Genomic DNA, 27,643 nt, shown 5'->3' with positions numbered 1-27,643 from the left:
TACATTGTCTCTCTGATGCATACAGCATTCTACAGTGTATGATGATTTTTCTTGCACTATGTATGTGATTATTCACATGTACTGTAGATGTATGTGTATTGTTTTCTCATTAAAGGCTTATTACATTGTACCATGTAAAAAACATCCAACACTGTATAGCAAACTTGCCACGTGTACTAAATGTAAAATGTATTGTGTAGTGGCAGGGGAACAATGCTTTACTTATGCACTGTGAAATTAAAGGGGAACTCGGGGCCAGTCTACAGTTAGTCTGAATTAAGATGAATAACATTTTGAATACCCAATAGTGAAAATTTGATCAAAATCACATAAAAATTAGAGAAGTTATGAAAGAGTGAAGTTTTGCTTGTTTTCACAAAACAGCTTTTGAAGAGTAAATAATATGCAAATACATGGACACTGTACACTGTAGTGATGTCACTTCCCCCAACATTATTCTGCTACAGCCGCAAACCCTAATACAGTACATACATACATGTATCTGACTGATCATTACATTAGTATTTTGAAGTTATTCAGCCAAGAATAACATACAGAGTACATGTACAAGTTTACATTTTCATGGCAAAAAGAAAAAAAAAATGATTTTTAAAATTAATTTCTTACATTTGTACAAGATCAAAGGAAAATTGTGAGATGACATCATCAGTTCACTCATTTGCATATTCCTATCAACTGTTTGAGAACTGTTATGCAAAAATTTGTGAATTTTTAAAACTTCAATAGAATTTAGTTTGGGGATTAATTTTTCTTCTCAGACTAACTTGTAACTGGCCTAGAATTCCCTACCAAGAAGCCCACAGGAATTTTTTAGCACAAGGAAGTGACATGAGAATGCTCCAACTTTCACTGAACGGGTGGAAGTCAAGTGAGTAGCATAGCACTGAACAATAGTGGCAAAAAGTGAATGAGAGTAGGTCAAAACCTGTTGGTGTTCACAATGAACTTTACTACATCAACATAAATCACACGGTATGTACACATACATGGAATGAAATTGAGAGAAAGAACGAAAATTATTGAAGGAATACAATGACAGCAATAACTCTTCTAACTTATATGTACAAACATGAAATACACGATAAAGACCATTCTAAAAGTACAGTAAACCTCCTGCACGTCAACATCACAAAAGTCAGCGCAATGACAAAGTCCAGAAATTATCTTTTCCTTTTTTTTTTTTGGATTTCTGCCCTGTTGATATTTGCACAAGTGGACAGATTTCCCCTGGTCCCAAGGGTGTTGACTTAAACGCAAGGTTAACCGTGCATGTACAGTGTAACTCCACCCCCCTCCCCCTAGTATTGTATACATGCATTTTGTTTTCAGTTCAATAGGACAAGGTAAGAGCATGCCTTTGAAGTCAGAAACTAAGAAAGATTTTTGTTTGTTTCTGTGAAGAATTTTCTCAGCACTCTTTAACAGTGCTTTTACCTTTGACTCGTCCTAGAAATTCAAATCAAAATTTATCCAAGATGGTCTTCTTTGTAAAATAGATCCTTGCCGCAAATAACTATAAATAAAAAATGTTCTTCTTTTTTTACACAAACAGGGAAACTATTACCATGTGTACATGTATTAACAACACTGTATTTAACCTCGGCTTCTTCTTCATAGCATTTGACTTGGGATTATTTTAAAGGACTTGAAGAAAAAAAAAATCAAATTCACTTAAACCCCATAAAGAGGTGATCACAAGAATCTTAACTGAACCTGGTACACGATGTACTGTACACTATATACAACATGTGTAAGAAAACAAAGTACACTGTACAAGTAGCACGTAATATCACATTCACACTGACAGAAAAGGACTTGACAGAAAGATATACAGATGTACACTATTGTTCCTTAGAGATTGATTTACAGCGTTTCTTTCCAAAATGGTCCCTAGAAAGGCTAGTAAAAACCAGTACCCATTACATCAAGGCATATTTGAAATTGGTCCAAATGTTTCATTTTATACATGCATAGGTGAAGACTTAACCTGTACATGAATTAGTGCAGTAAAAACCACATCATGAAAAAAATCTTCAAATGCCAAAAGTAAACCTACATTATATATAATCTAAAAATGCACTTCAGGGTTTCTTTTTTTTAAACAGATTATGTGTTTCACATGTACTTTATGCCCCAAAATTACAGATACTGTAAAGCATCTTGGCTAAGAGTGCAAGTTCATTTAGATTTTGATTTTGTCTTCAATTGGTCATATAAGGTCAAATACTAAGAAAACTCTTGAAAGACATCCTATTTTGAGACTGGCCCTTCTCACTACGAATTCAAATGCAAGGGATACTTTCGTGATTATACAATGCCATACAAATCAAGCCATTCACTAATAGATTGTATATAAACATACTGTACACTGTATATATTTGAATTCAATCTGTTACATGAAAGATCCCTATTTCCACCAAGTTGCAGGATGAGCAAGGCATTATGCCCAGAGATCTAGGTGTAGGGTAGGGCATAAAGTGTGATATAATGCCTTATACACTTTCATTGGCCTTGCACTCACTTGTCTTATATTTTTCTAAAAGTGAAGAAAATGGATAGTAAAAAAGGGGAAAAACACATTCAAAACATGGACAGCATGCATGCTTACTAATCAACATGCAGCATATGTACAGGAATTTGTCTAAATTTGCTCAATTATTACTCACGAGAATTAAAATTTGTGAAGTCTCCATTAATATATATGACATTATAAAATTTAAATGCTACCATTCACAGGATATTATGTACAGCATTGTGCATTACAATGTCATTAACATGATCAATACTTAAATATGTCCACACTAATAACAGAATCTTTCTACACATGTAACTCACTCTTTAACACTGAATGCTATGGTATACACTGCTGCTGCTGTGAGGAATAATGTCTAAACCGGTAATAACACCTCCTCCCCCATCCCCACAACCCTCATGATAGCGACATCTTAAAAAACCAGTCCCCATCTCAAGAGACAGCCAGCTTTACGTATTTATGGTTGTCGGCTTGAAAAGTGTTTACAGGGAGTAGCAATACAGTGTATTACATGAGTAGCACAAACTGTGGAAATGATATGAACTTGTGACAAGGGTGACCCATTTGCCTTGACATTTTCACCTCACATGGCCTTGATCAAGACAACCTGCATAATTCTTCACTTGCTGGAAGCTCCTGTTTGGTTTCAAAGCCCTGGGGGCCCGTTGCATAAAAGTTACAATTATGGTAACTTTGCCATCCAATGGTAACTTCCATGGAATTCTTGATTTTGATTGGCTGTTGAGTATTGTTGCCATGGTAGTTACCACTGAATAGCAAAGTTACCATAATTGTAACTTTTATGCAACGGGCCCCTGGTTTATCATTTACGGTTCATTGATCACACCTCTCGACACTATGCCTTGAGAACGAACTGTGGAGTCCACGGAAGTCCATGTTACAGGGAGAGTTTCTTATTGCCAATTCATAAGGCTAAAACACAAACTAAAACCACCAAAAACAGGACGTCTGCTGAAACTGATAGCCTGGATATCTTGTGGTGCTACTGAGGAGTGTTCTCTTTGCGGCCTTGACATACAGTATTCCATTCAATGACCACAGATTCATGACAGTGTAAGGCTGACATAGACAGACTACTTGAACAAGGCCTCACATTAGCATGTACTACATGTACTACTAGATAGCCTCATTGGTATCATGTTAAATTTCATTAAAATTGAAAATTGTTATTCAGCTTGATGCAATTTTGTCAAATTCCTGGCAGACTACTGCAGACAATAACACAGCCATCTAAATACGCTTTACCCCAAGCCTCACACAATACTTAAGCAAACAATATAAAATATCAACCTTCCCGGCAGATCAATATACAGGTAATATACAAACGTTTTATAAACAAGACTGTCCATTTATACATGTTTTGACTGCACTCTGTATGTACTCCTTGCAAAAATTAGCTGAATTAAATGCTTACAAGTGACTAGGTACATCTGGAACTTTGTAGGTATGCAGTGTACAGTTATTCTTGTTAAAAATTTTTGAACTCCATAGAATTATACACTGTATTGGTAAAAATGTGTACATGTATGTTACTGGATGATTTGACCAAAAAAAAATAATAATTTTACTGTGCAGCAAATTGGGATGAATAGGCAAATTATCACCTTGTGAGGTAGATAGTAAGTCTCATATAATTCTCAGAATTCAAATGTTAGAAGGCTTCCAACAAACCCTTCTGCATGTGAGCAAGTATCTGTGCACATAAAGGCAGTTATTACTCTGCCACTGAAAAAAAAAAGAAAAAACTAGAAATGTCGCGACGGCGACTGATGCCTCCGCCATAATGCATGATTCTCCCAATAGGTGTATAGTACAATGTCTTCACAATGTGTGACGACAGTTTCACATAACTGGCAAAATATCGAAATAACACTCAGGTTTGTCAGAAATATCTTGAATGTTCACTTTCCACGAATTGGGTTTGCTATTTAATTGACCTAATTGTCTATTAAAGAGTGCAGGTACACATATTTGGGGAATTGAAAATTTTTACTTGACTTCTGACCGACCTTATTCTAAGTTTATGCATTGAGTATAATTTCCAAGGTATGAAGAAAGTGTGTAATTACAGTACAAAATATATATATTTTTTTCATATAAACCTGACCTTTGACCCTTAACCTTTGACCTTTGACCTTCTGGCTGGAAATTTCCAAGAGAATCTCTATTAAGTAATACATACATATATTAAATTTTAAAACTAATAATGCTATCATTGCATTATATACTAACTATATAAGGGAAATAGTAACATTTTAAGGAGTTGACCTTGACCTTTGACCCCCCTGACTATTGACCCATGACCCCTAAATTCCCTAGATAATCCCTGCCAGTCAGTACATGCATATGTACCAAGTTCCATGAAGATACATTGAACCATTTGCGAGAAAAGTGATATTGCAACATTTTCACCTAACCTTTGACCTTTTGACCTTTGACCTTATGACATGAAACTCTCTCTGGAGAATCTTTACACAGTAGTACATGTCTACACTAAGTTTCAAGAAAATAACTGCGGGCATTGCATAGATATGGGGGAAATAGCAACATTTTTAGCATTTGACCTTGACCTTTTGACCTTTGACCTCTTGTCAATGTCACTAAAATCTACTCAACTAATTGTCCCATCATACATCATCCTTGGACCAAGTTTGGTGAAAGCTGCTTCCTCCAGTATTGAGTTATCACGTAAACAGATAAATTTTAAGATTTGACCTTGATCTTTGACCTTTGACCTCTGTCCGATTTCACTGAAAAACTAATCAAGTAATTGTCTTATCAAACATCATCCTCCAACAAAGTTTGGTGAAATTTGCTCCATCCAATCTTGAGTTATCGCGTAAACGGATACAATTTCATGATTTGACCTTGACCTTTGACCTTTAGCCGATTTCACCCAAAATCTAATCAAATCATTGCCCCATCAGACTTCATACTTGGACCAAGTTTGGTAAAATTCCAGTAAATATTACTCAAGTTATCGCGTAAACGAAAGCGGACGGACGTACGGACGGACGTACGTACGGACGTACGGACGGACGGACGGACAACCCGAAAACATAATGCCTCCGGCACCACTTCGTGGCGGAGGCATAAAAATCACTCTTAAAACTAAGCAATGTTTAGCTCCATACAGATAAAGACACCACAAAAATATTTTACACAATCTCGTCAGAATATCGGCATCAATCCCAAAATTTATGTACAAAGTACTTCTGTTTGTAGCCTTTTCAAATGTATCTTTTGATAAAATCCTTTGTTAAAAAACATCAACAATGCAGAAATTTTACATGATGCACTCTCTTTATGATTTCAGATGATCGCTCAAAGCAAGGAAGTACAAAACACAAGTGCATAAGACTTGCTCTGTAACATTTAGTTTCCGCAGACAACATACCTTCAACATATTGCATACACTTTCTTCTCATTACATCCTCTCAAACAGACTAAACTTACTTTACCATATCCTTTTGCTTGTCTACTTCCTTCTAGAGCGAGTAAGCCTCTTAGGGGCTGGAGAGGCCTTGACAGGGCTAGCTTTAACCTTTCCTCTCCCCCTCGTGGCTTTAGGGGAAGGTTTGACCGGGGTTTTTGCCTTCTTGGCTGCCTTTGAAGCAGCTGTGACTTTTCCTCTCCTTGTAACCTTTGGGGATGGTTTGGGGGTTGCTGCCTTCGGTGTCTTCGGTGCTGCTCTGGTTTTTCCACCACGTGTCTTCTTCGGTGATGGTGTTGGTGCCGCCTCAGGAGCAGCCCGCTTGGTACCCCTCTTTGCAGGTTTGGCCGGTGTTGCTTCCTTCTTGGCCCTTGTTGCTCTCTTAGAGGGAGCTTTGGTGGGGGTCTTGGCCTCCTTGGTGTTGGCTGCCTCTGATTCAGCTTTTGGAGTCTTGACCGGAGCTGCCTTCTTCCCTCGTCTAGTCTTCTGCACTGGAGTCTTCAAAGGTGTGACTGCAACTTCAGCAACTTCAGTTTCTGCCACCTTTGCCGCTTTCTTTCCTCTTGTAGCTTTCTTTACCGGAGACTTCAGAGGTGACTTCAGTGGACTTGCAGCCTTTCTTCCCCGTGTAGTCCTTTTCACAGGTGACTTGGCAGGAGTTGCTACCTTTTTGCTCCTTGTAGTCTTCTTTGCTGGAGACTTTGCAGGAGTGGCTGCTTTCTTCCCTCGAGTGACTCTCTTAGCTGGTGATTTGGCTGGCGTTGCTTCAGCAGCCTTTTTGTCAGCACCCTTCTTTCCCCTGGTGGCTTTCTTTGCAGGTGTTTTTACAGGACTAGACACCTTGGTGACTGCCTTTGCAGGAGTGGATTTATCCTCAGCTGGGGCAGATTTTGCAGCAGCTGTAACTTTCCTTCCTCGTGTCGCCTTAGCAGCTGGTGATTTGATGGGAGATGCCACCTTCTTTCCTCGAGTCGCTCTCTTGGTTTTTGCTTGCACAGGCGTTGCCTCACTAGGCTCGGGCAAAACAACAGGCTGTTCTTTTGCAGCTTTTGCTGTCTTCTTGGCAGCAGGTGCTGCCTTCCTGCCACGAGTAGTGCGCTTTGGTGCTTCTGGTGTTTGAGATTTTGCAGCAGCTTCCTTCTTTCCTCGTGTTGCCCTCTTGGCAGGAGATTTTACAGGGGTTGCCTTGGCTGGTGTGACTGCCTTGGCTGGTGTGGCTGCCTTGGCTGGTGTGGCTGCCTTGGCTGGTGTGACTGCCTTGGCTGGTGTGGCTGCCTTGGCTGGTGTGGCTGCCTTGGCTGGTGTGGCTGCCTTGGCTGGTGTGGCTGCCTTCTTTGCTTTAGATGCTTTCTTTGCTGGCGACACAACAGGGGACTTCGCAGGTGCTTTTTTGGATACAGTAGCCGGAGACTTTGCTGGAGACTTTGTGGGCTTAGCAGGTGTCTTATCTTTTCTGGCCTTCTTCACTGCTGGACTGTCTGCAGGTGCCCTCTTCCTCTTTTGTCCCTGTTTTGCAGGAGTTGCAGCTGAAACTCTCACAGCAGCAGGAGAGGAAAATAGATCAGGAATTCCATCAAAGTCAGTATATGGGTCAGCCGCTTTTGGAGTCTTCATTAACTCTCTGATGCCAGTGTACTTGGGTGATGGCTTGTCTTTGGGGGTCTTCATTAGTTTGGAGAGACCAGTCATATCGGGGGTCTTCGAGGTCTTCTTCTGCTTAGCCTCCGCAAAGAGCCTGGACATTGCAGCCATATCTGGTGTTTTAGGAGTAGATTTCACCTTTGGAGTCTTGACCAGTCTTGCCACTCCAGTTGGAGTACTTGGCCCAGCTTTTACCTTAGGAGTCTTGACCAGTCTTGCCACCCCAGTTGGAGTACTTGGCCCAGCTTTCACCTTGGGTGTCTTGACTAACCTGGTCAATCCATCAAGATCAATGGATTCCCTGACTTTTTTGGGCGTGGGTGCTTTTCCTTCCACAGACTTCCTAACTTTTGCCTTTGTAACTTTCCCTGTGGCTGGTGTCTTTTTCTTCGGAGATGCTGCAACCTTGACAGGGGTAGCAACTGGTTTGAGTGGGGATGCAAGGACATCTGATTTCCTGGGTTTCTGCTTGGTGTTTGAGAGAGGAGAAACAAACATTTCTCCAGGTCCTTCAGGTGTTTTCAGGTCAGAAGTGTCAATCGGAGTTTCCTTAGGTGGTGGGGGAGTCTGGAACAGATCCTGCAAGCCTGTGAAACTCGTGTTGGCCACTGCCTGGGATTTCTTTGTTGGTGGCTTCTTGTATGGTGTCTTCCGTCCCTTTTTGGTCTTCAGAGGTGTCTTGGCCTTCAAAGTCTTCTTGAGGACAATTGTCGCAGGAGATTCCGCATGACCGGTGCTGCCAACTCCGTGTTTTGCAGCCTTCTACAATGGAGAAGTGAGAAAAAGAGAGAAAGAGAGAGGCATAGAAAAGAAAATTCAACTTATTTATCTTTCAATGCTACGTTATGACCTTCATGGGTTACAAGCAAAGGCTTCTCAATTTGTAATGTCACTGGAAAGGGAAAATCAATTTCTTGAAACCGGTTTGTCTCATTTAAAGGACAAGTTCACCTTCATAAACATAAGGATTGAGAAAATGCAACAATATTAGTGGAACACATCAGTGAAAGTTTGAGGAAAATTGGACAATCGATGCAAAAGTTATGAATTTTTTTAATTTTTGTGTTGGAACCGCTGGATGAGGAGACTACAACAGCTTGTGAGTCATATGCGTACAACAGTATGAAGAAAATGTAAAAGAAAATTCAACATATTTTCACTTTTTTCGCATAATAAAAGAGCACTTGACTTGCCTCTTTCTAAAGGCAGGGGGAATGATATTACCCATAACATTTGTCCGTAACGAGTCAGGGGAATGTGTACTTTTTTCAAAAGATGGAATTTGTGAAATTCTCTTTATATTTTCATTATATTCTTGTACGCATGTGACATCTAAGTTATTCATACACTGCAGTAGTCTTCTCATCCAGCGGGTACAGCACAAAAACTTCAAAAATTCATAACTTTTGAACGGATTGTCTGATTTTCCTCAAACTTTCAATAATGTGTTCTACTAATATTGCTACATTTTCTCAATCCTTATGTTTATGAAGGTGAACTCGTCCTTTAAATGTGTCAGGTATGGGCTTTGTACTTCAGTCTAGTAAGTTAGTTAGTTTGCTTGTTTCCTTTTTTTCGGGGGGGGGGGGGGGGGAAACTTCCCTTGTTTCATCTTGTTTCTTGTTTCCATTCCTGTCACAGGTAGCGTGCATTACATGGTGAATAAATATCAAGCTGTGTTTATACCTATTGGATATGCCAGTACATTCTCACTTTCAGTGAGTTCTGTCACTGTTTTTTTGTGTGGAAAGGTCATGCCTTGCTGATATACTACCTACTGGTCATTGAAAAAAAAATAGTCATAGATTTGTCATGAAATTTACATCATAGCAAATCATGGCATTTTATCTAAAACAAAAAGTTTTGTATGTCCAGCATAACAAACATCTATAAAAAGTTACATGGATTTGAGAAATAGAATGTTTTCTGAAAAGTATTCCTACATTGTAGTAACAGAATAATGTGGTACATTGGAGATTAACATTGTGGCGCATGAAGAGTTAATCACATTATGATTATCAACCATATACACAATATCAAATTAACATACTGTAGAACGACAAATGTTCGTGTGAATTTTAATTTTGTGAATTTCGAGAGCGATAAGATTCGCGAAATCAAAATGCATGCGAAAGTTCTCGTCTACACTACATGCATTGAATGCCAGTGGCAATTTGCAAAAATGTCATGCTGAAAAAAAAAGGCCGTTGGCTATAATTCGCGAAAATTTCATGCCATGAATATATTGTGATTTATAGTACATTAATGGTTTAAATAACATGTGAACTCTGAGATAAATGAATCTCATGAACTCATTAGGAATTAATAATTTCAGTGCAGACCAAAGATCTCTCGTTGTGTCTTTGATATCTATTACAGTGCACTCTCGTTATAACGAAATGCTCGGGACCGGCCGTTTTCTTTCGTTATAACCAAACAAATACAATATATAACAAAAACAAGGTAACCACTATGCATATATCATGTCTGTTGAATACTCATCATACACTGGAAAGCTATGTGAAATGGGATGGTACCTTTTAAATTTCGTTTGGATATTACATTTAAAAGAGAGCATAAAGTTGTTTTTTATCACACAATAAGTCATATAGAAAATAATAGTTTAGGATTCTGTTACAGTTTGCTATTCCAAAGATTCGTTTCTTACTAAAGTTTGTTACTCCGAAAGACTCTTTGTTCCGAAGTTTCGCCATTCCCGGGAATCCAAAGGTTTGTTCAATATTTTGAAACTTCGCTCTTCCGACAATTCGTTATTCCGAAAGTTCATAATTTAGATATAAATATATTGTTCGTTTTCCGAAGGCTCATTGATCGGAAAATGAAATGAGTTTCGTCATTCCGAAGGTTTGTAAATGAAAAAAATGAGAATGGTTCACTGTTCTGAAGGTTTTTTATCCAACAATGAAATAAGATTTGTTATTCCGAAGAAGGTTTGTAAATAATTATAAAAAAAAATGAGAAAGGTCAGTTATTTCGACGATTATGAAGTTTGCAATTCCAAAGTTTTGTTACTGGACTCACCTTTTTCACCTTTGGATTAACGAAACTTTTTTTTTATGTTCCGATTAACGAAAGTTTAGAATTCCTATCATTTTCTGACAAACGAACCGTCGTAATGAGAACCATATCTCATTGACGGTTTAACGAACTTTAGTAATAACAAACTGTTCGGAATAACGCCAAAATGTTCGTAATAACAAACCCTATTTCATTTCCGAACCAACGGACATTTAGGCGTATAAGAATCTGTGTGTTTTGTAATAAAGTACCTTCGAAACAATAAAACGAACCCTTGTTTAATTTCAGATTATTGTATTACAATAATGCAAGTCCTCCTCGGAAACTATGCAGGACACAAGGAGCGAACACGTACACAGTGATGTGAAGCGTTCGCCCATGCAGAGACGCTATAAATGCTTGTTCCGCTACATATTTTCGGAAGCGATTCGCATTTTGTTATAACAGAGCACATTTCTTTTGTTTTTCTTTGTCAGTGGTGCTCAGAAAGATTTCATTATAACGAAAATTTCGTTATAACGTGTTCGTTTTAACCCTAACTAGGCCGGGGGGGGGGGGGCTCCGAAGCCCCCCCTCGACGTTCCGCGCGATGTATCGCAAGCGCAAAAAGCTATCGCCGCTCAAAAACGTTAATTTGGGTACAATTTCAATGCAAACTGTGCTTACTGGCAAATTTCATAAAAGCATGATTATTTGGGTGTTTTATTGATTAAAATCAATGAATAACATATTTTCTTGTTCGGAGCGATGTCGCGGACAAATTTCATCGAAAAAAACAATGAAAAACATAAAGTCGAAAAAACAAAGAAATACATAAGAAATTCAAAAAACAATAAAATACTTAAGAATTTTTTCTGATATCACAAATTTTTTTTATTACATTTGCTAAGGACACTAAAAAGAATATTTACACAAAAAATGTGCCTGTTTTGAGCTTTATTTTGTGATTTATACCAAATACAGTCAACTTCGGATACCTCGAAGTCGTCGGGACTGAAGAAAATGGTTCGAGGTACGCGAAATTCGAGGTACGTGTACGTATGTCGAATTTTCTTCGACTTATCCGACGTTTATCGATGTTCAACATGGTATCTGTTATAGTACCTACCGATTGTTTGCACGCTTGTCAATTGGAATTGAATCGACTTTTATATGAATGAATTGAATCAAAATCAGAATTGAAATCAAAATTTCAGAAATGAAGATTTTGGTGGCCCTATCGCGCCACCAAAAAAAGTTGAATGTTTGCCTTTACTTTTGAAAATGAACAGCGGTAGCAATCGGCTCTGTAAGATACTAAAATAAGTGTCGGATGTTTGCTCATACTTTTGGAAATTAAAAACGATAAGACTCCGCTCCGTATGGTGCTAAAACTAATGTCAGATATTTGTTTTTGCGTTCAGAAATGAATAAGGATAACATTCGGCTCCGGAAGACGCTGAAATAAATGTCGAATATTTGCTTTGACGTTCGGAAATGAAAAACAATATTCAACTCCGTACGATGGTTAGATAAGTGTCGGATGTTTCCTTATACTTTCGAAATGAAATAGCAATAACATTCGGCTCCGGAAGATGCTAAAATAAATGTCAGATGATCGCTTTCATGTTTGGAAGTTGCAGTAATATTCTGCTCCATACGATGCTAAAATAACTGTCTGATGTTTGCTTTTAAATTTCGAAATGAATAACAGTAACATTCAGCTGCGTTCAATGGTAAAATTAATGTTTGATGTTTGCTTTGACGTTCGGAAATGAGTAACAATAACATTCAACTCCTTATGATGATAAAATAAATGCTGGATGTTTGCTTTTACGATCGAAAGTAAATGGCAATAACAATCAGCTCCGGAAGATGTTAAAATGTATGTCGAATGATTGCTTTTACTTTTGGAATGTTTGAAAGTGAATAGCAGTAACATTCTGCCACATATGATGCTCAAAAAAACATTGGATATTTGCTCTTACATTTCGAAATGAATAACAGTAACATTCAGCTATGTTTGATGGTAAAATAAACGTCTGATGTCAGCTTCGACGTTCAAAAATGAAAAACAGTATACATTCGGCTCCTTACGATGATAAGATAAATGTCGTATTATATGTTTGAAATGAATAACGGTTATATTCTGCTTCGTACGATGCAAAAATAAATGACAGATTGTTGCTTTTACATTTGGGAATGATTAACGGTATTAATCCGCTCAGTTAGATGCTGAAACAAATAGCGGATGTTTGCTTTCACGTTTGGAAATGGATAAGGATAGCATTCAGCTCCGTAAGATGCTAAAATGATTGTCGGTTGTTTGCTTTTACATTTAAAAATGATTAACGGTAATATTCGGCTCCGTAAGGCGCTAACAGACTAATAAATGTTGGATGATTGCTTTTACAATAGGAAATGAATAACGGGAACTTTCGGCTCTTTACCATGCTAAAACAAATGTCGGATGCTAACAAATCGGCAAATGCTCCCACTTTTTCATTTCAAACGTAAGTTTTGACCTCCTAAATATATATGCATCAACTTTTATAATAATCTATGCGCCTATTTACTAAATCTTAAAACACAGAATAAGATGATTGGATTTTCTATTCATTTGTTTTAGACATGAGCATCTGTATCAGTTTAATAATTCTTGATATTCATTTTTCTATGTTTAGTAGGACCGATTTAATTTTTCTAATGTTTTTCTCCATTTTTTTTTTTTGGGTGTCGCCAGATATTAATTTCGAGTAAATTCGACCACCAAAAAATAAAAATCAGTGATACTGGTGGCCCGCTAAAAGTTAGTGTGGAGCCCTGTCTATTCTATTCTTTATTATGCTCGGCCTATACTTCCACATCATATTCCACAATATTTTCATAATCGCATTGCTGAAAAAAAATATCAGTGCGTGCGTTCTCGGGGAAGAGTAAATGAAACATACTTCGTGAAAGGCAAAAAAAAAGTTTAAAAAAGGCACTACGCAGGAGATTGATGTTTGGACAGTGGACCGTGATTAATGCCAAAGATATAACTGTCAACACCTACGCAGGTGCGCCACGACGGTTTAGAAATCTACGCGCACGGTATGATCAAGAATTAAAACACAGTGGTTAAAGAAAAGAAGATGATGGGGCATAGCGTAGTGCTATCATCGTAAGCACTCCATTGGCAAGGGTGCTATGTGCATACCATGTACGTATGTAGGCAAGTGTTGGGGATTTTTCTTGTCAGCTGTGTACCGGGTATTTCTTTGGGCGCGCGATTGTTCTGGTCGGGAATTTACAGTCGAGTGTGAAAAGATTTCTGACATGTCTTCTTCCCTGTCCACGCGCGCTTAATCGGAGATGCTGCTGAGTGATGTTTGTAATTTCGATTCGAGCTACATGCTGGGAAAAACAATAAGTTAATTAAGATCGGGACAGTAGATTTCACTTCGAGGTAACCGAACTTCGAGTTATTTTCTTCGAGCTACGCGAATTTTAATACACAGAAACTCCATAGGAACAATCGGGACTTTCATTTTGCCCCCGAGGTAAGTGATATTCGGCTTATCCGACGTCGAGGTATCCGAAGTTGACTGTAGTCTGATTTTATGCATCATCATGCATAAATTAGCATAATTTAGCATAAATGATGATTACAAAAAAAATTAACTTCATGGTATTTTAGATTACATCATAGGCAATGTGTGTGCCAATTTTTGTCGCGATCGCGCGGTCAACGGCCGAGATCTGGAGGGGGGGCCTGGACCCCCCCTCCCCCGGCTCTATCAACTACCTAAATAGCCCGGCCTATTTAGGGTTAAGCGTTTTGTACCGTAGACTTCAGTGGCGATAATTTTGGGACCAGAAGTTTTACTTCGTTATAACGAAATTTCGTTTTAACCATGTTCAATGTAACGGGAGTCCACTGTACATGTAGCAAGTGGAATGAACTTCTACGTAAAGAGTATTGAATTATCTTTAGTTTTATGAAGTTACTAATCCTTACCTTTGGGGTCTTGGTCTTGGCAAGTTTGCGCACTTTCTCCACCTTTTTGGCGATAGCCTTTGCCTTTGCCTTTCCTGCCCACTTGACAGTCCAGCTTGGTTTGACAGTCTTGCTACTGGCGTTCTTCTTCACAATGTCTGCCCATGTTGGCTTTCCAGCTGGTTTACGGGCAGATTTAGGCCTGGCTGGGGTCTTCTTGACAGCAGATCTGGCTGGAGTCTTCTTGCTGGCAGATCTGGCTGGGGTCTTCTTGATGGCAGATCTGGCTGGGGTCTTCTTGAGGGCAGATCTGGCTGGAGTCTTCTTGAGGGCAGATCTTGCTGGGGTCTTCTTGACGGCAGATTTACCTGGGGTCTTCTTGACTACTGATTTGGCTGGTGTCTTCTTCTCAGCAGACTTTGCAGGTGTTTTCTTGGTTGCAGACTTCACTGGTGTCTCCTTCTTCACAGATTTCATGGGGGTCTTCTTTGACGCAGACTTCACTGGGGTCTTCTTTGTTGCAGATTTCACTGGGGTCTTCTTTGTTGCAGACTTCACTGGTGTCTTCTTTGTTGCAGATTTCGCTGGTGTCTTTTTGGTGGCAGATACAGGACTCTTCAATGTCGGTGTAGTAACTTTCTCTGCTGTTCTAGTGGGGGTTGACACCTTTGGAGTGGCCGCCTTCGCAGGAGTCTTCTTCTCTGCGGTCGGAGTCTTTGGAGATGCCTTTACTTTCTTCAGCTCAACTCCCTAAACACAGATGGAGGAGAAGAATGTGAATAACCGTGTGATTACATCGTGAGAAGAGTAGAAGGCAGGGCACATACCATGCATACATCAAGCTAGCACCTTCAGTGTTAGAGACATAATCCTTTTAATGCCATCATATTTGACAACTGCATTTTCATCTGAATATAGCTGTCCATACTGTTGTCCATGTCTTGTGATACAAATAAAAGAGTGAAATATGAGTGTTTAATTAGTTCCTCCTCAATGCTGACCTGGTTGCATAAACTTGCTTTCATAAATGAAGCAGCAGTACAAAGTTACTTGGATTCATCATTGGACAATTGTTGTTTTCAAATCACAACTGAGACACAGGTAATTGATTTAACAGACAATACATTTTCCTTACAGTATTTTGTCATTTCTTTCAATTCAATCTCTAACTTGGATTTTACATCAATCTACCTGAGGGCCCTATGTCTAATAAAGTTGGTTGACCAACATTGACTGTAAGTACAATTGTCTTATTGGGATATGTCTTACCTTCTTAATGGCTTCTTTCATCGGAGTAGCCAGGGTCTTTGGAGTGGTTTTCTTCTTGGCGTCTGCAGCCGCCTTCAGTTCTTTCTTCATTGGAGTGCTCATGCCCTTCCTGGGGGAAGGCCTTCTCTTCTGCTTCAGGGCAGCCTCAGCCACAATCTCTGCTTTCATGTGTTGGGGGAGGGCCTTGGGGAGGCTCCGCCTCTTGGCAGCAGCTGCCTGCTTGATCTCCTCCTTCATGGGTGTGGCAATTTTCCTCACAACAGATGCAGACTGAGGAGTGATCTTGACCACCTTGCCTTCCATCACTCGACTGACCCCCTTTTGTGGGGATGGGGTCTTGAACATTTCGGGAAGGCCAGTGAAACTCTCATCAGCCAGCAGTGCAGGGCGTCGGGGTGAGCGCTTTGGGGAAGCCCTTCCTGCTGGAGAAGTAGGCTTTGAGCTTGCCTTAGCACTCTTGGGCGTCTTCTTCTTCTTGGGAGTAGCCTTTGGAGTGGACTTGGGTGTAGCTGCTTTAGCAATAGTTTTGGATGCACTCTTGGGTGTTTCTGGTTTGGGGCTAGCCTTTTGAGATGCCTTGGGCATGGCAACTTTGGGGGAGGCTTTGGGTGTGGCTGCTTTGGGAGATGCCTTTGGTGTGGCTGCTTTGGGAGGGGCCTTGGGTGTGGCTGCCTTGGGAGATGCCTTGGGTGTGGTGGCTTTTGGAGATGCCTTGGGCGTGGCTGCTTTTGGAGATGCCTTGGGTGTGGCTGCTTTGGGAGATGCCTTGGGTGTGGCAGCTTTGAGAGATGCCTTGGGTGTGGCTGCTTTGGGAGATGCCTTGGGTGTGGCTGCTTTAGGAGATGCCTTGGGTGTGGCTGCTTTGGGAGGGGCCTTGGGTGTGGCAGCTTTGAGAGATGCCTTGGGTGTGGCTGCTTTTGGAGATGCTTTGGGAGTGGCTGCTTTGGGGGAGGCCTTGGGTGTGGCTGCCTTGGGAGATGCCTTGGGTGTGGCTGTTTTGGGAGATGCCTTGGGTGTGGCTGCTTTAGGAGACGCTTTGGGAGTGGCTGCTTTGGGGGAGGCCTTGGGTGTGGCTGCCTTGGGAGATGCCTTGGGTGTGGCTGCTTTTGGAGAGGCCTTGGGTGTCCTGGACTTTCTAGGGGTGGGAGTCTTGGCTGCTGGTGACTTTTTGGGGCTTGGTTCTTCTTTAATTGATGGCTGGGAGGCAACAGCAGCAAGAGATGCCCTCTTTCGGATCAGGCCACGGAGTGGAGAGGAAGTAGCATCAGTAAGGCTGCTGAGTGATCGCCTGCCTGGGGATTGACCACGTTTCAGTGGGGTGAGTGGTGGCAAACGCTTATCAAATCGCTCCGGACTGAGTGATGGTCCAAATGACACACGCTTCTTCTTTGAACTGGGAGCCATGTCACTGACAGAGGTACGTTTTCGCTTTTGACCAGATCCTGGTGTCTTCTTGCCTAGAAAGGTGTAGACAAGAGACAAAAACTTGAATCAATAACAAATGACTCTTTCAAATGAGACTGAAGGGTACTCTCCAGTGGTAATGGAAAATACGACATTCACTAAATGAATAGATGAATCATGAATAAATAAATAAATTTTCTCTCAAGTCTCCTGCATCTTTTGACACCAAATTTGCGATGCCCGGGTGCGCAGTTCCAAAGTTGCGCATAAATATGTATGTGCATATCAGACCAAAAAACATGGATTCATGTACAATTTCAATTCAAACTATGCTTACAGGCAAATTTCAAAAAAGCATGACAATTTGGGGGTTTCATTGATCAAAATCAATTAATAACATATTTTCTTGTTCGGAACAATGTCGCAGACAAGTTTCATCGAAAAAACAATGGAAAACATAAAGTCAAAAAAAGAAATACCTAAGAAATTTTTTCAGATTGCACAACATTTTTCTCTTGTATTTGCTCAGGACACTAAAAAGAATATTTACACAAAAAATTGTGCATAAATTAGCATAATGAAGCATAAATGATAATAAAAAAAAAAAACCAACTTCGTGGTACTTTACATTACGTCATAGGCAATGTATGTGCGATTTTTCGTTGTGATCGCGCAGTCGAGATCGGGGGGCTCCCAGCCCCCCTCCCCTCTCTATGATCTACCTAAATAGCTCGGCATCATTAGGGTTAAATCAAGTTTAAAAAGACGTGTTTGTGCTTTACCACCAGATTTCGGAGTAGCAGCCTTCTTTGCAGTACCCTTTGGTGTCTCAGCCTTTGGTGTGGCAGCCTTGGGTGTGGCAGCCTTGGGTGTAGCTGCCTTAGGAGTAGTGTTCTTAGGTGTCGCTGCTTTCGGACTAGCGGCTTTTGGAGAGGCTGCCTTGGGCGTGGCCTTCTTAGCTGGGGACACACCTTCCTCCTCCTCTTTGACCGGTGCAGAGCGACGCCGCAGCTGGCTGATAGAGTTCTTCAGTGGGGTGTTTTGTGGCACTCGGGGGCTTCCAAACGGTGTCATCTTGGGGCAAAATGTAACAAAGAAACTGTCTGCGTAATTGAGGCACTACGCATACAGCACAAGCCTAAATAGGCTTCCATAAATATCTGCAAACAATGTGAGGTAAAGGTATAGATGTTTGGTCATATTTTTAGTACGGCAATGTCTCAGGTTTGGCTGCTGAAAATGAATTAATGCAATTATTTTCAAACTTCATGGTTCTGCAGAAAAGATACCAAAAGAAGAATTTCAGGTAAATTATGATTACTGTCATGCAAGGCAATGACCTAAAATCAATGGACTGATTTGGGGAGTTATAACATTTAACCCTAAAAGGGCCAGGGAGTGGGTTGAATCAACCCTTCCCCGGTCACGAACAGGCCAAAATGCCTGGCCTGGTTAGGGTTAAAGGGATGGTACAGTATTAGTGGAGATGAGAATTGGGCTTTTAACTTTTTGCGAGATACCAAGCAAACACTTATGAAATAGTACAGAGCATACCAATTTAAAGGGGAAGGCTAGTAACTGATCAGTGGGAATCAGTGGAAATGCTGGGAGATGATTGTTCCAATCCTTATGGGATTCATTCAAGAGTTCATTGTATATCTATTGTTGTGTGAAAATGATTTGCTTCAGAAAGGTCTCATATTCAAGTAATGTGCAGATTAATGCTCCGTCACTGACCAGGGACGCTAACCTGGAAGCATTAAACTGCACATTACTTGAATATGAGACCATTCTGAAGCAAATCATTTTCACACAACAATACATATATCCCATAAGGATTGGAACAATCATCTCCAAGCATTTCCACTGATTCCCACTGATCACTTACTAGCCTTCCCCTTTGAGAGGAATTCAAAGTTTATTTGAAGAAAATCGGGTTTGGAATGACTGAAACATCCAAAAACTAGAAATGTCGCTACCGCGACTGATGCCTCCGCCATAATGCATGATTCTCCCAATGGGTGTATGGTACAATGTCTTCACAATGTGTTATGACAGTTTCACAAAACTGACAAAATATTGAAATGACAGGTTTGTCAGAAATATTTGAATGTTTACTTTCCTTGAACTAGGTTTGCTATTGAGTGCAGGTACCTGTATTTGGGGAATTGAGAATTTTTACTTGACTTCTGACCAACCCTTTTATAAGTTTATGCATTGAGTAATTTTCAAGGTATGAAGAAAGAGTGTAATTACAGTATATATATATATATATATATATATATATATATATATATAATTATATATAAATATATTGCATTTAAACCTGGCCTTTGACCCTTAACCTTTGACCTTCTGGCTGGAGATTTCCCAGAGAATCTCCATTAGGGAATACATGTATATATCAAGTTTTAGTTTTAAAAATAATGGAAGCATTACATATTTATATACTAGTATATGAGGGAAATAATAACATTTTGAGGAGTTGACCTTGACCTTTGACCCCCTGACTATTGATCCATGACCCCTATATTCCCAAGAAAATCCCTGCCAGTCAGTACATGTGTATGTACCAAGTTCCATGAAGATACATTGAACCTTCTGCGAGAAAAGTGAAATTGTGACATATTCACCTAACCTTTGAACCTTTGACCTTATGACATGAAACTCTCTCTGGAGAATCTTTATGCAGCAGTACGTCTACACTAAGTTTCAAGAAAATATCTTCGCGCATTGCATGGATATGGGGGAAATAGCAATGTTTTTAGCATTTGATCTTGACCTTTTGCCAATGTCACTAAAATCTACTCAACTAATTGCCCCATCATACATCATCCTTGAACCAAGTTTGGTGAACGCTGCTTCATCCTGTTTTGAGTTAACACGTAAACAGACAAATTTTAGGATTTGACCTTGACCTTGATCTTTGACCTTTGACCTCTGTCCAATTTCACTCCAAAACTAATAAAGTAATTGTCCCATCATACATCATCCTCAGACAAAGTTTGGTGAAATTTGCTGAATCCAGTCTTGAGTTATAGCGTAAACAGGTACAATTTAATGATTTGACCTTGACCTTTGACTTTTGGCTGATTTCACCCAAAATCTAATCAAGTAATTGCCCCATCCTACTTAATACTTGGACCAAGTTTGGTAAAATTCCAGTCAATATTACTCAAGTTATCACATAAACGAATGCGGACGGACGTACGTACGGACGGACGGACAACCCGAAAACATAATGCCTCCGGCACCACTTCGTGGCGGAGGCATGACAACGTAAAACAACGCGATCGTAATGAATTGTGGGTCCCACACTTATTAGAATCGCTCTGTTTTGGATATCTCAGCCATTTCAAAACCAATTTTCATCAAATAAACGTTGGATTCCTCATGAAATTACATGCTCTTTCATATTTCATAAGAGGTTTCTCATTATCTCACCAAAAAATGTTAGAAACCTAAAATTAGGTCTCAACCAAAACCCTAATATCCCTTTAAGGCCATCCTTATCCCCGCCCACTGTTCTTTCTTACACCAATATGAAATGTCGCATCATAAGGAACCAACCACTGACAACCACATATCATTATGACATAGGGCTGAATACAAGTGTGCAAGGCATGTCCCATATTTCACCCGCATTTTGCGCATACAAAGTACATACTGCGCACAGTGAATGACAAGCACCTTTCATGATGTTTTGCAGCTTGCTTTATCTTAACAACGTACTTAGGACAGGGGTGGAGCTTTCCTAAATATCTTTCTAAAATTCTTTCCTAAGTGCATTCTATAATACCAACTTCTTCATAAGTCAGAAATTTGCATATCTTCCTAATATTTATCCGCACTTGCATATCTTCCTAAGTTTCTTCCTAAGTTTACGAAAAAAGTTAGGAAGAAACTTAGGAAGAAACTTCAGAAGATTTTCAGAATACCACTCAGGAAGAAATTTCTTCCTAGGAAGGATTTCAGAATACCATCCTAGGTCACAAAGCCAAGACGGCTCTTCTACTGCCCAGTATTCATAGACCTCTGCACCAGACGGCTCCCCTACCTTGCCTCCGCTCTTGCTAAGAGATCCACTGCGCCTCTTAGTTGCAGGAGTCCTGGTTGGAGTAACATCTTTGGCAGCCGAAGCCTTGGCCTTGGGAGAGGGTGTGGCCTTCTTAGGCTTGGGTGCTGGAGACTCCTTCTTGGGTGTCTTCTGTGGTGTCTTGCCTACCAAACAAGAAATCAGCATCGACCCTCGGGTGATCATGTAGAAAACACTTTTGAGCTTCTGGGTATCAAACCAATGCTATCATTCAAGGCATTGCATCTCACGCTTGGTGCAGAGCCAACAAATGAAGGCACAGCACTTCGCTATGTCATATCAACCCTAAAGGGGCTGGGGGGCAGAATCCGCCCCCTCGACATTTCGCGCTATAATTCTGTAACGCGAGAAGGCCTCGTCGCAAGGCTTCTTGACATTCTTTGTCCACTCTCACGCAACTTTTGAGACCAAATTTACAAAGTACAAACATACTTTTTCGAAGCCGCGCCCATTTTTGTAATGGCATGTCACCCCAAAACGGGCACAATTTTGTGATTTTGTGTACATTTCCTATGGAAAACAGTGCTCTGTCATGAAAGTCATAAAAACCTGGTTATTTTTTCAATTAATCCCTTTTATTGATTAATTTTATGCTAATTATGGTAGAAAAGTGGTCAGTGACAATTTCCAATAAAAAACAAAGAAAAAACAAAAGTCAAAAAAGAAAGAAATACATAAGAAATTCTGAAAACAATAAAATACATAAGAATTGAAATTACTTTTGGAAGTTTTTGTGATGTACAATTGTTGAATATGCTAAAACAGATATACAAACCAAAAAGGACACTCTCAATGCTTTTAATTAGGCTAAAATATGATCATATAAACACAAAAATATTCTAATTTGCATAATTAATTAAAATTAATAATTGATTGTTTTAATTTTAACTTTTTACTTTTACTCCCCTAACACAAACATTGTAAACATTTCATTTGAAAGGTCATTCACAAGAAGAACTAACAAGGCAGAACTTACTCTTTGGAGCTGATTTTGGAGTTGCCACTTTGGCTGCCTTTGGAGTAGTAGCCTTAGCAGTCTTTGGAGTGGCCTTTTTACTCGACTTGGGAGTCGCGACCTCAGTGGGTCTGGAGATCTCTGGCTTCACAGGCTCTGGGGTCTTCCCTGCAGCTGCAGTGGATGCCTTCTCCTTACCAGGCGTGTCTTTCTTCTTCTGAGCACTCGGGGTGGCTTTCTTGGAGGACAGGGGTGTGTCCCCTCCCCCGTTAGCCTGCTTGGTGGTGGTGGAGGATACCTCTGGACTCTGAACCTCTGGCTTAGTAGGGCTCCTCAGAGCAGATCCAGGAGGATACTCAAACCTTACAAAAACAAAGGTGTGTAAAAGAAGTCTCAAATAAGGACACTTCCTCCAGGAACTAGCAATGCAGAGAACTTTGTCACATCAGCTTGGATCATCTGTTTGGTTTCTGTGATCAGTTACTACCTCTACTCAATCTATGTGTGCATATTGCAGTAAGATGCACAGAGATGCATATAAAATCAGCTCATCCCTACAGTTAGTCAACTTTCATGACATACAAAACACTGATGAAACAAGCGTATGAAATAAGGAGATATCACTGGCGTTTATCATACCCGATCTTTAGACTTGGAGGGTGATCAATATACTGAGATCAAGTAGCCTTGAAGTTAAAAATATGCATCCAAGCTTATAACTGAAAGGCTTGAATAGACCAATGGTTAATTTCACAGGTTTGCAAATGGCATTTCTCAAATGACAATGATTTCACCTTACAGTCCATATAGAAATTTAGAACTACGTGTTGATCAAAAGTTCATTTTCGGAGAGGTTACCCTCTCTCACGTTTGTTGCATCTCCATCGTGGCAAGTGCAAGCATGTACCTGAAAGAACGATCTACAATGGTGAAGACATCCTTGTGCTGCACAAAGTCACGCTCTGTCACAGCCTTTCCATTCAGAAGGGTTGGGTTGACCTGACTCAAGTTGGCAAGGTAAACCTGTCCAGGTGAAAAAAAAAAAAAAAAAAAAATGACATACATGATGATTGATGATGCCCATAGATCTGACAAACTTCACCACACATCAACTTAAGTCACATTAATAAATTCAGATGACATCATTCAGCAGTGGCATACAGAGAGATCAGCACATTTTCTATATAACAAAATGAATGTGAAATTGAGTATTTTTTCGTTTAATATTAAGAAAATGAATTGACAGAATTGGCAGCAAACCTTAATCAGTGAACTTACACCATGTAGGTAGCTAGCATGATTGTTTTAAACATATAATGCAATGATGTAATCTTACATTGTACATCTAACACTTGAACAGGGTGCTGCAAGCCTACATGCTTGCTTGTCATGGATGATTAATATGAAATTCATGATCAGACAGCAACTGCATCATCACTTGCCTAATCTTTAGTATCATTGCCTTCATATCTTAGTGCTACCTTCCATGTTTACCATAAGAGCTTTTACACAGGGCTGATATGATGATCATGATGCATATGCTACAAAAGATCAGACTTTAATTTGATGAGCAATATATAAAATGTGACTATTCTTTACTGTTTTCATTTGTTTCATGGAGCAGAGGGACATGATTTTTGGCAATCATCTCCTCAAAAAAATAATAAAATAAGAATTGTCCAATCTGACAATGACAGGGGTCATTGTTAAATTAGAAGTTTTCAGTGATGATTTTGCCCACATACAGTATCCTGTTATCTATCTGTACAATACACCATGCATCCATTCTTAACATGCCCAAGCCCAAATTTATCAGGCTGCCAAACACAGAAACACTAACACTTACCTCCCCAGTTTTCTGCACCTCAATTTTGCAATGCTCCCGGGAGACATTTGGTAGCTGTATCCTGATATCACATTCGTTGGTCCTTGTGGAAAGCAAAGAGCAGATAAATGAAAGCATTTGTACTCAAATGCTTCGACATTATAGTGAGCAGCTGGTTATCTGCTAATTTGTAGTGACTGGACTATATCATCATCATTTTTGAATTGCAAAAACACTTCACCCTACAGAATGGTTAAGTTACTCAGTCTCTTTGAGAACACAGGATTCAAGAGTAATGGAAATGCATTCATATCTACAGCGCTAGGAACTGAGACACATCACTTTTTTGATAAACATGCTCTTCTTTCATTTTTTTTCTTCTCCAGACTTAATTAAATATAGATGTTAGAAACTTCATTAAATCATTCACTATAACAATTCTGAGAACTACAATGAAGAGAAAGTTGCATCTACTCATTACTGGTACATAAAAACTCGCAATTAGAGTTTTACCCCTTCATGAAAGCATGTTCTGATACACCAGTTTTGTAAGCAATGGACAATAAACAACATCTTTTTTTTTTCATAGAATATAACTATCTAAAAATTACATGCTGATAAACAAGGGGAAAGATGTGAAAAGCAACTACTGGTACCTTCCAAACAAACACTGGTCAGCAGTGAGAGGGAAATGGGCACCATCTGCACCATTCCTTTTAATGACGACTATCTTTCCATGGAGCGTCATCTTGCATTATTGTTGACGTCCTGAAGTAGCTTGAAGTTGATCCACGTCCACCTTGCCTGTGCAGAAATTATAGAGGACCAAGAGAAGAATCAGAAGAAGAAGAAGAAAAAAAAAAGGATTACTTACAGAAAACTGATTTAGTCCATGCAAGTGATATGATGGTTACTTTGATGAAAGACTTGAATATCAACAATCAGCCTGAAGTAAAAGTATACCAGTACATTGTGTATATTTTGCATGTTGGAAATGCAGTGGCTCAATACCTTATTTTCCAGTTGTGATATCACTGTTGAATACAACTATCAAGTTCAAACAACTTAAATATGTTTATGGAGTTACAGGGTATCATCTTTAAATAAGGACTGATGACAACTCATGACATCTTGCATTTTGTGAATATACAATGTATGGTATGGCTCCAAGTGTCAGACAAGAGGAAACCTGACACATCATTTGATACGTACCTTTTCCCTACATATAATTATCCCAATTTTATCAAACTGGAGCACAATTATTGTAAAGTGTAAGTGAAAGAGGGGCATATTCAAATTCCAGTCAGTATAGACCCTAACGAGTATGGTCACGCATATATTGGAGAAGGTCCTACATACATGATAACAAATAACATCATTTGATTCATACACCACCAGCACTAAGTTAATAACCTCACTTTTCTTAGATTCTAGACACCTATCTTCTTAGTTTCCACTTCATTCACTGTCGTTTCTCCTCGCTTTTCACTCAGGTTTTGTCACAAACCTTCCTCTGCTCAACTCCAAAGTTTTTTCTAGTTTCCTTCCGACCCCTGCTGAGGCTGGTTTGATCTGTATACTTACTACCTTGACTTCCGTAGTATAGTTCAAGATTGACAGCCGAGGGTAATAGTGTACAAGTGGTTGAAGTGCTGATACGTTCTAACCTGTATGTACAGTAGATTCTACAACTTTACAAGTGAAGAGCAATGACATGAAAGTCAACATCAATATCAAATCGATTTGACGTTAGTTAAATTTAAGCTATCAAGAAGGCTACACCTGCTAGTTATCAATGGTATTGTTTAACAGTTAGACTGAAAAATCCATCAGTCTGGAGTTTTTTATCATCTTCAAATTATGGCGCAGAGCCGGACGCAGTCTCCGCGGAACATACATAGATCTATCCCTGACAAGATACAGAAAGATTTTTCAGTCAAGTACAACTGTTAGGCCCTAGTTAAAATTTCATAGGATCCTAACCAAAACTAACGTGTAATGTTACTGTTAGATCTATTCCTGTCACTGGTCAATTTTGTGCAATGAAATTTAAGATATTTTTACATGGATGCCGCGCCGGTCAGGCTTTGCAGTTAGGATAGATTTTGCTTCACCAACTGGCAAGCACTTGAACAGGGTCTTGATCTCAATTTCATGACATGTAACCTTGTTAATGCGCGATGCGGACAAAACATGAAAATCTGCATGAAGAGCCCATACCATGTTAAAAATATTCATTTGATATTCAACACAGTTCTGTGTCTGTTTCTCTGTCTGGGTGCCTCGATGACCCAAAATAGTGAATCACCTTGACTGTTTATCCCGAGCTACGGGTGAATTTTCCACCGCTATTGAAGTTGTCACTCATATTAAATAGTAGATAGGGCTGAGCTGTATCATGACGCCCCATGGCTGTGCACAGCGCGCACCCCATCAGCACTGCCAATGCACTGACTGGCCACTCTCTTACCACGGGAACCTACGGCTACATTACTGCCATTCATTGTCTGTCCAAGCGGCAGCGTTCACTAACAACATCCATGCAATGAACAAGCATTAACGATTTACAAGTTAAAATGAGGACCAACACCTTGTGCGATACGAGTGTAGATTGTTTCAGTGAGTTATATTTTAAAGAAAAACTGAAAGAAAGAAAAATGTAATGAATTTTACATACCGGCAAGTTGTACGGTGAGCTTCCCTGGGTTCATTTACTAGCGGAGATATACAAAAGCGGTGTAAAGGACGGAGAACTTACAAAGCGTTCATATCCATGCATCAAAACAAAGTAAATCCCATTAGAATACGTATGATTTCATTGAAAATGTTGTATTTTCATCAAAATTAGTGGATCATGACACAAAATAAAACACAGAAAAATATCTGAGGGTGATAAAAGAAAAGTAGACTGTTTTTGGGGTCACGAGTTTTTAAATCTTGCGGAGTGATACGGTGAGACGAAAATTCACTGCTCCACCACCGATTGAATGGAGATCCCAAACACTTCGCGCACAGATGTTTGAAATTCAGCGCGACGCCTTCGGATTGGTCCATTGTGTGCAAAGCTCGCAGTTGCATAACGGCTTTTCAGCTGTTTTCTCCACATTCGTTACACAAGTTAGGCATGTGGCGCGTATGTATTTGGTATGAGGCCAACAGGTCTATGCACACATGTCCACACTGGAAAGAAAAGTGCCCCTCCCCCTCTTTCCCGCGCCGGGGCTGCAAGTGCTTTGTGGTTCATGGGAAAGATGCATCCAAGAAAATGTCTTGGAATATTTCTTTGTTTGTGTGAGTGTTTTTTTTTTTTTTTTTTTTTTAAGAAATTCAAGAAAACAAAGCTAGCTTTGTTTTCTTGAACTTGATCGCAACGACCAAAAAAAAAAAAGAAAAATGAATAATAATTAAAAATAACAAAAAATAAAAAATAAAAAATAGATAAATAAAA

The 27,643-nt window shown here is 39.6% G+C and overlaps 1 protein-coding gene across 1 annotated transcript; it reads right to left on the bottom strand.

Annotated features, from left to right (window-relative positions):
- Positions 1-889: 889 nt before the first annotated feature.
- LOC139715726 (uncharacterized) lies at positions 890-26,918 on the bottom strand. The gene is made up of 10 exons (XM_071627275.1): positions 26,873-26,918; positions 24,852-24,999; positions 24,217-24,298; positions 23,278-23,393; positions 22,392-22,732; positions 21,377-21,540; positions 18,102-18,393; positions 15,916-17,372; positions 14,668-15,396; positions 890-8,411 (listed from the first exon to the last, which is right to left on the bottom strand). The coding sequence occupies exons 2-10, from the start codon at positions 24,941-24,943 to the stop codon at positions 6,054-6,056; spliced, it is 5,631 nt and encodes a 1,876-aa protein (XP_071483376.1). The 5' UTR covers positions 24,944-24,999; positions 26,873-26,918; the 3' UTR covers positions 890-6,053.
- Positions 26,919-27,643: the final 725 nt, after the last annotated feature.

This window comes from Diadema antillarum, unplaced genomic scaffold, assembly GCF_040938485.1.
Source record: "Diadema antillarum isolate AM-2024a unplaced genomic scaffold, OU_Dant_1.0 scf00000054, whole genome shotgun sequence".
In the NCBI taxonomy this organism is placed as follows: Eukaryota; Metazoa; Echinodermata; class Echinoidea; order Diadematoida; family Diadematidae; genus Diadema; species Diadema antillarum.
The sequence above is the reverse complement of the archived record's forward strand: the minus strand, read 5'-3'. Positions and strand labels throughout refer to the sequence as shown.

Excerpts from the sequence above, each read along its gene's own strand:
- LOC139715726 (XM_071627275.1), bottom strand. The coding sequence starts at position 24,943 with ATGACGCTCCATGGAAAGATAGTCGTCATTAAAAGGAATGGTGCAGAT. Across the intron at positions 18,394-21,376 it reads TTAGCAAGAGCGGAGGCAAG|ATGACACCGTTTGGAAGCCC; the intron begins GTAGGGGAGCCG and ends TTTTGCCCCAAG. Across the intron at positions 8,412-14,667 it reads CCAAGACCAAGACCCCAAAG|AAGGCTGCAAAACACGGAGT; the intron begins GTAAGGATTAGT and ends TCTCCATTGTAG.